The sequence below is a fragment of the Nothobranchius furzeri genome, chromosome 6 (genome assembly GCF_043380555.1).
Source record: "Nothobranchius furzeri strain GRZ-AD chromosome 6, NfurGRZ-RIMD1, whole genome shotgun sequence".
Lineage (NCBI taxonomy): Eukaryota > Metazoa > Chordata > Actinopteri > Cyprinodontiformes > Nothobranchiidae > Nothobranchius > Nothobranchius furzeri.
The window spans coordinates 39,333,263-39,346,759 of record NC_091746.1 but is presented as its reverse complement, the minus strand read 5'-3'; the positions used below and the strand labels follow the sequence as shown (position 1 = coordinate 39,346,759).

Sequence of the window (13,497 nt, the reverse complement as noted above, 5' to 3'; positions counted from 1 at the left end):
GTTTATACCAGTTCTACGAATGGGCATTTCTACACAGGAACTGGCTCCAAACAGATTTATGATGATCAATGATTTAACATTCACATGCTTTGAGATGAAAATTTCTCTGGGTGCAGTCGCTGATCAATGACCTGGTGAGCTGACTGGTTACCGTAGGGCATGGGTCACCAACATTTGTGAAGGTGAGAGCTGATCACCTTGAGCCATATGAAGGGCTGTCAGGTCAATACACAAAGCTGTCATGTGTACAATACTGACCTTTGAGAATAGATTTGAGTCTATTTACCAGAGGTGTGATCAAGTCACTGCTTTGCAAGTCACAAGTAAGTCACAAGTCTTTCCAGTCAAGTCTTGAGTCAAGTCCAAGTCAAAGACAACCAAGTCCAAGTCGAGTCCAAAGTCAATGATGTGGAAATCCAAGTCAAGTCAGAGTCCTTAACTTTTAATTTTCAAGTCATAATCAAGTCATCTGTCAACCCTGTGAACTCTCATAGAGGTATAACAAATGAACTGTAGTCGGTGTGAAAGCCTCATCTGTTCTGCTTTTGGTGTGACTTAACTCTCACTAATGAGACAGGGTCTGAGTGGCGTCCTGCTCAGTGGACTGACACATAATAAAGAAATTCATTGTTAACAGATTTCCTCCATCTTGACGGCATGGATCGTTTTTCCATTAACAATGCACACACACACACACACACACACACACACACACACACGCACGCACGCACGCACGCACGCACGCACGCACGCACGCACGCACGCACACACGCACGCACGCACGCACGCACGCACGCACGCACGCACACGCACACACACCCAGTTGAATTTCAAGTGGAGAGCTGTTACACTGGTTTATGGATTTTTCATGATTTTATTTTCATTTCTTGGAGCGAATCGCTGGTTGTTGTTCTGAACTCAGTTAATGAAACTGGCTTCACTTTAAAATTCAGTCAATCATGCATAAATATTCTTTCCATGACAACTAATTACTGCAACGTTTGACTTTTTTCCCAAAAATTTATTTCAAGCCTAGAGTATAAATATTTGTAGAACACATTTAAAACCGCTGGAAAAACACAGTAGTACAGTGTTTTAAAGTTACAGCGTTGAAAAGCACAACTCTTAAAACACTAATGCTGACATGCTTTAAAAGACTTCAGACAGGAATGGGGCAAACAAAACCAAATCTAAAATAAATTAATAAATAAACCTCATTAGCAGTCACACACAAGGATCATTTGTCATCTTTGCCGAGTTCATCCTGTAAACAACTTTAAAGTCTATTAATATTCCCTATAAATACATTAATTGTGCAAATATATCACCACAGAAATGTACTAATACATTATTAGGGTTTCAAATATGATTAAAGTATTACACTAATGACTAATAACACTGAGAATAAAGTCAAAGAAATGTAGTAAACATTTTTTAGCTGGCGAGAAACATGCCTCAGTTAAAAATTATTCATTTCTGTACAAAAAGATGATTATTGAAAACTGAAAAACCATGGATTGATTGTCAAGCAGTATAAGAAAAACCTAAATCTGTAAAATATTTCAATGTTTGGAAAAAGTCTATAAGATTTCCTTCTTGTAACATGCAAATGAGCTACAACAGTAAATGATTAGTAGATGTAAAAACATTAAGGAGATGCCGGAACTAGTCAGCTAGCTGAAGGAGCGTTTTGAGTCAGTTAGTATTAAAGGTAAATAACAAACATGAATTATACTGCAGGCGGTAGGAATTAGGGTCAGACCCCTGCTCTGGCTCTAACATTTTGTTTGAGAGTGCACACAAAAGGACAAATAAACCAAAAGGCATGCCAAGAAATATGGTCAGGTTCTGAGTATCAAACGCTTTGGCAACACTGATGTAAGAGCTTCAATAGCTGACACTGCAGAAACATGTTCCTAAAGACTCTAACAGTATTTATCCAAAATAAAATACCCTAAAACTATGAAATAAGTCTGCATTATGTAATAAAGCAAACTGATGTTAGATTTGAACAATAAAACAGGTTAACTGAAATGATCCTGACTGTGCAAAATGTTACTGTTTGTCAGACATGTTCCCTGAATAATGAATTTGGATGCAATATCTCAGAAACACAAATGGTGATTTAGCAACACCAACACCAGCTAACCCTAACCCTAGCACACGCGTCTCTTTGTTAAATGTTGAGAAAATGGGAAGGTCTACACAGTTTTATGGTCTGAAGAGATTTTTTTCCACAAAACTAAACCTGCAAGCAGCAGTATATGACCCTTGACCCTTAGTGGCGCTCTAGTCCCTGTTGCACCACCACCCAATCATGGACTCTTGTTGTATGATGCCAATCTTGACCAAGTTCTTTGCCAATATTTCTAGAAGTTTGAAAACAAATATGATACGTGTAAAAGGAACTGAAATGGTGGATCCACTGTTGGATTTTGGCCACGCACCTACGATTCTTTTTCCTCAGATCTTAGGCTGAAAAAGCATGAGCACGAGCTTTCATATCTACATGTAAATAAATTCTCTGTTGAATTTAGCCCTTTGTAAAATTCATTCAAAATAATACTGAGATAATTTTGCTGACCCCTGGTAGGACTGCTTGTACAGCCCCCGAGGTTGACCTCTCTTCACTAGCCCGTTGTGTGATGACGGTAGTCACAAACCTAGGGGTTTAACTTGAGGCTGCTCTCGAGTTTGACACTCAAATGCTGCTTTTTTCACCTCTGACGGACCGCTAGGTTTAAGCCAATGCTGTCGAGGGTCCATTTCAAAACTATTTAGCATTGTCATGCCTTGTAATGCAGTGTATGCTGGTGTGAGCTGAGCTGCACTTGTCCAGAACTCAGTGGCGAGATTCTTGTCTGGTACCAGGAGAAGGGAGCACATCAGTCCTGTATTGGCCCAACTTCACTGGCTCCCAGTTGAGTATGGGGTTAGGTTTAAAACCCTGCTGTGTAAGGCACTACAGGGCACTGCCCCCCAACTATCTCTTCTCACTGCTCCATAGATACACTCCCTCAAGGGCCTTGCGTTCCCTAGAGAGGGAACTCTTGGAAGTGCCGCACTCTAGATACAAATCTAGGGGTGATCGTGTATTCTCTGTGGTGGCCCCAAGCCTATAGAACGCCTTGTCTTTGCTTGATTTTTTTAATTGTGATAGTGTACAGCACCGTGGGCTACTACAAAGGTGCTATAGAAATAAACGATGATGAAAAAACGTGCACTACCTTTCATATCTACATGTCTCTGTTGAATTTAGTCCTTTGTAAAATTCCGTCAAAATAAGTTTTCATCACTTTTGATCATGTTAGCAGATTTTCAGGACCTTTGAGCACCCTTAGCTCTTCACAATCCAATCCATTCATCTAAGAGACGGAACATTAAAGCACGAAAAATATAGTACTTGGCTTTCAACTGACTTTTGGCGCTTGGGTCTGATTATCAAAATTTAACTCAGTCTTTGCTCATATTTTGTTAAACTGTAGTCTTCCTCCTCTAGCAGTGAAGCTAAATCATGACACATCTCTAACTTCAAGCTTCAAGTCATAAACTCCAACATTTTACTTCCTGCTGCTATGGTAACTGTAACTTTAATACAACGTTCTTTGAATTATTCCAAATTGTAGCTTCAGATTTTCTCCGTACCATGTGAAACAACTTTAGGCCAACTTCTGGGTCACCACAGAGCCAACCTGGGTCCTTGTGGTGCTTAGCATACAAACGATGCACAGAGAACAAGTGAAATGAATCAGCTGGGGCTCCAAAACCAGATGTAAATAAATATGTAAAAAAGTAATTCAGTCAACATTTATGTGCAGTACTAGAGGCAGTTCCTTGCAGTGTGATAGCAGCAACGTTGTAGCGCCATGCTGATATCTCTGCGTTCATGTGGCATAGAGTTATGTTGCAGATCTTCAGAAAACAAGGCACATCATGTCCTGAGGTTGCTACGCACATCAACCATCTGTTAATTTTGGAACAATTCCTGCTTCACGGGAACTGCATGAGCTGATTTCAGATGTGTATACGTTTCGTATGAAATTAGCCAGGTGGAACTCGTGGCTCGATCTTTAGCGAGAGCTCATAGAGGGTATCTTCATCCATCACTAACGTTTTATCCATCAGGAACTGAGTCACCTGGAACAAAGACATCTAATCATTCCTAATTCTCAAAGAGAATGATGATGGATTCAAAGACATCTTCTTGGCCAAACCTTGGGTTGGTGCTCTATCCGGTAAGGAGCTTGCTGGAACTGACGGATCTCCCGGATGATGTGAGATATCTGTCAGAGCAAAGACAGAGTTTAGGCTGATTTAGCTGACGTTTCATTTGGATATTCACCGTGGTTTCTGATTGTGCCTTTATGGCTATTTTTCCTCTCTGAACTTAAGAACTGCAGAGTCAAGAATGTAAATGAAAATTATTTTATTTACTTTAACATTGAAGTATGTGGCAGTATCAGGCTAAGGCACGGTTTCACCCAAGACTTATTCTGGTTTTGGGGCACCCTTCGTTAAATTCAACATGGTCGATGTCCAGTGCAATTAAAATAAAAGGCAGAAGATTTAGCCTCAGTCAGTAATATCAGCCCAGTTCAGATTATTATTCTAAAACACAAAATACCATTTTTTTCATAACACATTTCCTCCAGAACCTGCTTGCATGTCTGGTACCTTTGTTCATGTGATGCCATAGATTGTTTATGGTAAATTGTTCCAGCCACTAGAGGTCCCCATTGTCCTTGATTTGTATTATACTTGCACTTGAATCTGGTTTTGACATTTTGAACCCATTGGCATATTTAATAATACACTCACTGGCCACTTTATTGGGTATACCTGTCCAAATGCCCGTTAACGCTAAACAATCAGCCAATGACATGGTGGCAACTCAATGCATGTAGGCATGTTGACATGTCCTTGATCTGGTTCTTTCAGCCATGATCCAAGTGAGGGTTAAAGCATAGAAAGACCCATACATCCAAAGCGTTTCCTGTCTGCCCTCAGTCTCCCTGCTACTGCAGACAAAGCCTCGATATGTGGAGCAGAAGGATTGTGACTTTGGAACACATGTAGGGACATTCTACACCCAGTGGGCCATTTTAACTTTTTAATGAAATTGACAAATTCTAAAACGATTATATTGTTTTTTTGTTTTATAATGACACATTTTTTCACTTCAGCCTGGTTACACTTGAAGGGAAGTTTATTTATTTTTTTTTTTTTACCATTCTCATCTTGGAGAAGTTAACTAGACCTTCCTCTGTGAAGTTAGGTGTCCCCTCCTCGATGAAGGCCAGGTCAGTGAGGTACATGCCCAGATATGGGACACATGGAGGGTTGCAGCTGAACACAAAGAGACATAAATTCAACAGCTTGTACAATTTTACTTATCTGTTCATCGCTTTGATTTTATGTCTTTACTTTTTAAGCGTCTCCCGGAGATTCTTGAACCTTCCCTCTGATGACACAATCTTCTGTAGTCTGTCCATCAGTGCCTTAGTCTGAAAACAGAAGAGCTGGATGATTTTATCCACAGAGGAAGTGTTTTATGTCCCACTGGTTCAGTGAGAGGATTTGAACCTGTTTGCAGACTTTAGTCCAGGTCTTTTTTAGCCTGAAGATGGCGCTGCGGTTGAGGGCGGAGGTGATCTCCAGAACTCCGTTGTAGTTATTGAGGCAGCGACAGATGTCGGCCACTGCTAGCCATTTCTCTATGGAGCCGGCCCTGGAGCCCACATCCATGTGGGACATAATCTGAGATGCCACCAAGTTACTCATCTATGGACGGAGAAAGACATGTGAACAAAAACATGACATTGATTATTCTGTCTCCAGCAGTCATAGGGCAGGAGGCAGGGCACACTCAGGACAGTTAATCAGTCAAACACTCACACACACACACCTAGGGTCAATTCAGAGTCTCCATTTAACCTGACATGCATGTTCTTGGTCTGTACCTGGAGAAACCCACATGCATGGGGAGAACATGCTAACTCCTCATAGAAAGGAAGATCTGTCAGGATCTGAACCAGTGACCTTCATGCTGCAAGGAAACAGTGGTACCAGCTGTGCCATTATGCAGCCCCCATGATTGCTGCACCTACTATTTGTTGTTTAATATATTTTTTACAAGTTTTTACTTGTAAAGTAAAAAAACTTTACAAATCTCAAGTTTTTACAACAGATAAACATTGAACATAATATGATGAGCAGATAAAATCTGGTACGCTTTGGCTTTCCTTACATCAAATCCAAAAATATTTTCATTTTAGACTGTGTGTGTAAGAGACGTGGAGCATCAGCGTGAAGCATCACGAGTATCCGTGACTGTTAGAGGAAAGTTAAGTTGAGAAAGTCCACTCTAAAATCTAGTGCCAACACTATTTCTTAGCCCATTTCTACAAGGACTATGATATATAATAATATTCCTACACAGGGCAGCCGACAGCGTTCCCAGGACATGATTGTATTAATACCAGCAGTTTGATACCATTCCAGCCTCTCCGTCAGAGGGCAAGGGGGTTGCTGTCTGATGGACTCCTGGATGGCAAATCTACCAGTGAGGGAGTGTGGGTGGATGGTGGGTTGCCTAACAGACACATTGACAGGGAACCGGTGGGGGGGTGGGGGGTGGGTGGACTGCAACGTTCTGGCATGGAACAGACCGACTGTTTGGCAAAAGTCCCAATAGTCAGCCTGCCCTTTGCTCTTCTGCCCAACCCCTCCACCCTGGGTGTGGAACAACAGACCCATTTGTACCCCCATTTTGGGGTAAAAATAACCATGATAATAAATGAATGCTGAGGAATGTAAAAAAGGCTAAGTATAAAGGTTAGACAGTACTCCGTCCACACCGTTGGTGGGGAACAGATATCAGACACAAGTTCTACTGCCGTCCACTAAACATGAAGAATGAGCCATGACAGAAGAAACAGCCTGTGTGAGTGTCTCACTCAGTGTAATAGATTTTTTATGTATTAAACTGACAAACAGATGAGATGCAGTACAAGATCACAAAAACTTATTTCCATTCTCACATCATTGAAATGCTGACTGGTCTTCATGATGTACGGTGTTCTCTCACTTTTGTCCATCTTCATCCAGCCCTGACCCAGGAACTCCCTGCAGAACGAGAACTACAAACCGTCAGATGTTCTGCTGGTTCTGCTCACACCATCACATGATCATGGGGCGATAGCTTTAGGGTTAACAAGACAACTTTTCCATGGTGTACTCACTCGTAGGGAATACTCCTGAATACAATGTAATCCAGCAGTGTGATCTGTTCTGCCATCTCCATGGCTGAGAGAGCCTCAAAACACTCTGCTTTAGGACTCTCCGCCTTGAAACACACACACACACACACACACACACACACACACACACACACACACACACACGCACACGCAAACGCACACACACACACGCACAAGCATTAGCTGTGTGAGTAAACTATTGTATCACAGAGAACAAACGGCTCCACGTTAGGTAAATAACGCCGACTGAAGGATGACAGAACAATAACTACAGCTGGTCTGGGTCACCAGAGAACAGGAGGAGGAGGGGATTCTTCATCACACCAAAGGTTTTCTTACCACAATGAAGTGTAGAAGGGGGCAGCTTTTCTGTTCCATAACCAGAAGATAAATCACCTCAAACTTTATGTTTATTTCACATCATTTGGGCCTAATATGTGTGGTAATACTGACCATCTGTAGGATGTCCTCGATCCTCAGCTGAGCATCATCTTGTTCCTCCTGAGAGAGAGCACTGGAGCACAACAACAGAACATTATGACGACACGGTGGCCCACCAGGAACCAGAAGGAGCTCATGGATGTTTCAGCACTCTGTACCTGAGAATGTTGGTTGCTGCTTTTCTCTCTTGGGGCAGCAGATCAGGGTCTCGCAGCACCTCCTCTAGGAGGTTTATTACCCCCATCTTCAGTTCACTATTCATCTCAAAGTCCTGGTGAAAAAACAGTTTTACACAATTACTGTCTGTGTGAGAGGCTACAATAAGGTCTAAGTCTACTGCATGATCCAGTAGCACGTCCTTTAGCTACATTAACTTTTGTAAATTGGATCATTGCAGCGCTCAGTGTCCTGATTCTGTTTCATGGGGTGAGTTTTCTGGAAGACGTCATGTGGGATCTGTCCCCCCCCCCCCCCCCCCCCCCCCACACACACACACATGCTCACAAAGACAAACATAAAAATATGTATAGTGCATGGTTGTATATGCAGGCTTAAATTTTTTTTATAGAGAACTTGTCTCCAACATTTTGACAATATCTCATTCATGAACTAATATTCAACAAAAGTATTATCATCATACGATTTCTTTAGTACCAACAGTACTGAAAGTGAGATGTTTGCTGCTACAAAGTGAGTGACACTTCTGATCACCTCTGTCAGTGCGCCCCAGGACAGCTGTGGCTACAATGTAGCTCATCATCACTAGTGTGTGAATGGATGAATGATACAGTGTAGTGTAAAGAGCTTTGGAGTCCTCTGACTCTGAAAGGCGGTATACAAGTGCGGGTCATTTATCATTCATCAGGATCAAAACAGGATTGATATGAATCTCGGCTCAGTGTATCCTCATACACTCATTAGTGATTGCAGCAAACATGGAATTCAGTTTTCAGACAAAAATGAATGAACAAAAATAGCAACTTATATAATGCTAAATGAACATGATAGTTGTCTTGGGCTCCCCGGGGATGAGGGTGACCTTTCTGAATGCTTCATGGGTGGGAGGAAAGACGCAGAGCAAAGAGCACCCCTGTCAGCGAGACGAACAGCAAGATGCAACTGAATCAGAAGCTTCTGAGCTCTGCAGTGGGGCACTCTCTCCAGACTTCAGATGTAAACTCTCTGATCATCATGAGTAATAAATCAACAAACATGTCCAAACCAGCACAGTCCAATGTGAAAAATTACTTTTATCCAAAACCTCATAACTGGTTATAAAACTTTGAAGAAAACAACCACAATGACTTGTAATAAATGGCAACAGTCTCTGACATCCCCTTGGAGGAAATTAGTTTCACTCTTCTTAACATAATTGTTTTAATGTTGGACGTTTATTTCTGACATGAACGACCTGTTTAAAGTCAAATGTTAGACATGATGACTTCTGTCACATTTAGTTTAACCGTACTGGTTTAAAATCAGAAACCAGATAAAAGAAATCTGCCACTACCTTAATGGAAGTGTGGACTTACCTGGGAGTGTTTAGACACCCAGTGTCGCAGCACATTGAGGACTCTGTTGGTCGCCGCTCTGCGAATGATGAATTCTTTGTCACAAGATTTCTCAGAGTTATTAAAGCCTAAGAGGAAATAAAAGAGTCCAAATAAGGTCAGGAGACATTCTGCCCCGGGGGTAGATGGGGGTGAGGTGTGTGTGTGTGTGTGTGTGTGTGTGTGTGTGTGTGCGTGTGTGTGTGGGGAGGGGGGGGGGGGGGGACATTTAGACTGATAAGACCACAAAAATATTTAGAAATTATGATTCAAGAGTCATTCTTTTGGTTTTTAACAGCCTGATTTCAAAGTCAAAATGATCATTAGTTAACTTTAACGATGTTAAATTTAAAGTTAAAAGTTCCATTAGTCATCACTCACTGCTCACAAGCCTCCACAAGACACAGAGGCGCACTCAGGAGCTTTTTGGTGGTTTAAACCCCAACTGAACTTCTTAATAATGAGTGGGAAAGTGGGAAAGTATTGGTTCCCATTTTTAAGGTCTTTGGTATGACCCGAATGTGGATTTGAACCCACGATCTCTCCCAGTCTCAGGGCAGACACTCATAGGCCTACTACTAGGCTGCTGAGTTGGTAGTAAAACCAAAACATTCCTGCTCAGGGCCCAAATGTTTTTTTAATGAAGGACTACTATTATTTTTTACTTGTAGGAAACATTTATTTGAATCAATAAGTAAAGTTACACATTCATTATTAAATGTAAATATGGGAGTTTTGACACTAAATATTTAGTTAAAAATGATAATAATCTAATGATTCTGATCATTTAGCTAGCACTCATATTTAGACCTCTATGAAATCGGTCTCTAGGTCCGTTTAATATAATATGTAAGTTTGTTGAGTCATGGTTCATCTATCAGTCTTATGGTCTGTGTTTTCCCCGCATTAATGAACCAACATTAGACATGGGAGGTCTCTTCCCATATTCCTTACGCTGTTCTTTACTAAATGACCAAAAACACCTACATTCATCAAAACACTACCAACTAACGCAAGTATAAATATAATACAGAAGGAAAAGGTTCCACCCTCCCTCTTTAAGGTCAGGCCTTTTCCACACAGAAGGATCTGTTTGTCCTGTCATCCTCACCACAGATTATCTGATTCTGCCATGCCTTTAAGCAACCATTTAACAGCAATTTAACCAACATCAGAGCTGGCGTGTGTTCTGATCTATGTGACTGGACCAGCTCACCCTGTGAGCTGCTGTGCCCGGCAGCAGCCGTGGCGATGGCGAACGCTGACGCAGGTGACATGTTGCAGCGCGAGTTCTCTGCTGACGTAACTGTAACGAACCAGAGACACAAACCATTAACCTGCTGTTGTGTAGTGTGTGTGTGTGTGTGTGTGTGTGTGTGTGTGTGTGTGTGTGTGTGTGTGTGTGTGTATTTGTACAGTTGGTACCTCCCGACTGTCGATATCGTAGGTGCCTCGGTGTGGACGGAGAGCGGCAGGGAGACAAGTCACCTGGCTCGCTGCTGGAAGGTGATTCAGGTATAAACTTGTCCAGAGATACTGACTCCAGAACAGCTGTGAGGATGGAAAGGTCACAACTCAAACACATCCTCAGGGAGTTAGCGGTTACTCACATTATAGTCAGAAAACAAAACAGAGGTCTTAGAACAAGATCTGCATTTCTTGTGAAGTACATACATGTTCAGGGGAACTACAAGCCACTGTGAGCTTCTCCGAGGTGAAAATAAAGCAATAACTACTAGGAAAATTCAAGCTGCAAGCAGCGTCATTTGGCCCTCGCATCGAAGCTGCTCGCCCTCCGTCCGCACCCCCTCCACTCCATCCCCGATGCTCTCCCAACCCACCGCCCTGCAACCGGTGGCACACGAGCGCCCATGCACGCCAGACACCCCAACATGCATTAAATTGCAATCACTATGAGCTGTCACCTCAATCTGACTCAGCCTTTCCTCCTAGCCTGCCAACAGTTCCCACTAAAAATGTTTTACATTAGCAAAATATTCCAGTTTCGAAAGAGACTCTGTGGCGTAATTGGAACAAAATGGCCAACTTCCTGTGGGGTATAGAGCATGGCTTCATGAGACTTCTTTGCAGGCCCAGACACACTATGTAAGTGTGCAAAATTTCACAATCGTCAGTCAATGCATGACTTGAGGCTGAGATTTTTAATGGACCTAGGGGGCGCTAGTGCAAAAACTAAGCCACGCCCACCAGATTTTCAGATTAATATCTAATGAGGTTTGGATTTGTATGAATCACCTGAATTGTTGTACCGATAACATCAGAATTGAGGAAATGAGAGGCAAACGTAATTCTATGGTGTGATGTCAAAATTCGTCATGCCCCCAAACCGCTGCTGTTTTTTTAAACCTGCCAGTACTGGATACCAAGCAACCCCAACATGTCTACTGCTGTTTGCCAGAGATTCTTGTTGATTAGGTCAAAGTAGTAAATTTGGGAGCTTTGAGAGTAAAGCATGGTGTTGTGACAGGTCAGTGTTTGAGGCTTAGCCACGCCCACATAATTAGACTTTTGGAAAATCCGTAGGTTCAGTTTTTCCCGCTTTGTCTTAAGAGTTTTCAGCAGAAGTATATAGGTGACAGGTCAAAAGGGTTTTGTGGAGTTGACAGACCTTTACCTTGTTCAACAATTACAAAAAGCTGTATTTGGACCAAAATGGCCGACTTCCTGTGGGATATGAAGCATGGCTCCAAGACCTTTTTTGTAGGTCCTAAGACATTACATAAGTGTACAACATTTCACAATCCTCATGGCTTGTGGCTGGCACTTTTAATGGACCTAGGGGGTGCTATCTCAAAAAATAAGCCCCGCCTACCAGATTTTCAAGTTAATATCTATTGAGGTTTGGATTTGTATCAAGCACCTGAAATTTTGTACTGATAACTTCATAATTGTAGGAATGAGAGGCAACCGTAATTCCATGGCGTTCTGTCAAATTTCGCCATACCCCCAAAGCCTCGCCCTTTTTTGAAACCTGCCAGTACTGGACACCAAGCGACCCCAACATGTCTATCGGTATTTGCCAGAGATTCATGTTGATTAGGTTAAAGGAATAAATTTGGGAGCTTTGAGAGTAAAGCATGGAGTGGTGACACATCAATGTTTGAGGCCTAGCCACGCCCACACCAATGGACTTGAAAAATCCGTAGGTTCAGTTTTTCTGGCTATGTCTTAAGAATATTCAGCAGAAGTTTAAATGTGATGGGGGGGAAAGGGCACTTGAGGATTGGTGTACCTTTAACGGGCAAAAAGCACAAAACGTACTTGGACAAAAATAGCTGACTTCCTGTGGGATATGGAGCATGGCTTCAAGAGTTTTTTGTAGGTCCTAAGACACTAAATAAGTGTACAAAATTTCACAATCCTCAGTCAAAGCATGGCTTGGGGCTGGCACTTATAATGGTGCTAGGGGGCGCTATTTCTAATAATTGGTCATGCCTACCGACTTTTGATGTCAAGTTTTATTGCGGATCATACTAGGATCACTCACCAGAAATTTCATGGCGATAGCTTTAGAATTGACAAAATGAGAGGCAATCGTATCTTCATGGCGTTACGCCTGACTTCGCGCGCCATCACAGCTATTCCGTTTCCTCTGGAAATGTGGGTTTCTGATTCCAGTCGAAGTGTTTTGGGTAAAATACTCGAGGGGAGGGGTGAATGTTCTGTGTCTGTGTTTACGCTCAAAACCGAGCTTGTTCTGTAGATTTGCTATAGCAGCTTTAAGTGACAGTGTGATGCAGATCGCTCAGGCTTTTCTGAATCTGTCTTAATGTAGGAAATAAGAAGACTATTTTCATGTTCAACCTGCATGTTAATCTCATTGTTTAAAAAGAAAGTGAAATAGTTTCTCTGTGAACCTGCTCTATAATAGAAAGTTGAACTTTAAGGATTCATATTTAGAATATAAAATAATCACAATCGACACATTCTGAATGTCTTTCAAGGAATTTGTAAAGACTAAAAATACCTCCAGTAGCTAGCCAACTCACGTCTGGGTGGTTAGGTAACAGAATATACGTACAGGTGTGAACGATACAAGAGTTCAGAACACTTCAATCATCCAGAGAACCATGTAAAATTTCAGGTTTTTCTCTTTCATTGTAAAGCGAGAAATACAAATTATAATTTCAGCAGTGATCTAAGAGTTCAGTCTGTCTACCTCTGTGTGTTAGCACGTCTGCATCCCAGCAGGCTTGTGTAGTTCTGAATTTGTGAGTCAGAAGCTG

General features: G+C 41.9%; 1 protein-coding gene across 4 annotated transcripts in view; it reads right to left on the bottom strand.

Annotated features, from left to right (window-relative positions):
* Positions 1-877: 877 nt before the first annotated feature.
* rasgrf2a (Ras protein-specific guanine nucleotide-releasing factor 2a) overlaps positions 878-13,497 on the bottom strand; it is a 47,584-nt gene continuing 34,964 nt past the window's right edge. For 2 of the 4 annotated variants that reach the window (XM_054744087.2, XM_054744089.2), the window contains 13 exons: positions 10,676-10,801; positions 10,467-10,556; positions 9,233-9,339; positions 7,859-7,971; positions 7,713-7,773; positions 7,599-7,628; positions 7,242-7,345; positions 7,041-7,125; positions 5,584-5,781; positions 5,425-5,504; positions 5,229-5,346; positions 4,215-4,283; positions 878-4,137 (listed from right to left, as the gene is read on the bottom strand). In XM_054744087.2, coding sequence (XP_054600062.1) covers positions 4,042-4,137; positions 4,215-4,283; positions 5,229-5,346; positions 5,425-5,504; positions 5,584-5,781; positions 7,041-7,125; positions 7,242-7,345; positions 7,599-7,628; positions 7,713-7,773; positions 7,859-7,971; positions 9,233-9,339; positions 10,467-10,556; positions 10,676-10,801 — 1,277 coding nt within the window. In that variant the 3' untranslated portion in view covers positions 878-4,041. The remainder of the gene's footprint in view (positions 4,138-4,214; positions 4,284-5,228; positions 5,347-5,424; positions 5,505-5,583; positions 5,782-7,040; positions 7,126-7,241; positions 7,346-7,598; positions 7,629-7,712; positions 7,774-7,858; positions 7,972-9,232; positions 9,340-10,466; positions 10,557-10,675; positions 10,802-13,497) is intronic. The other 2 variants (XM_054744088.2, XM_015975213.3) reach the window with 1 other exon arrangement.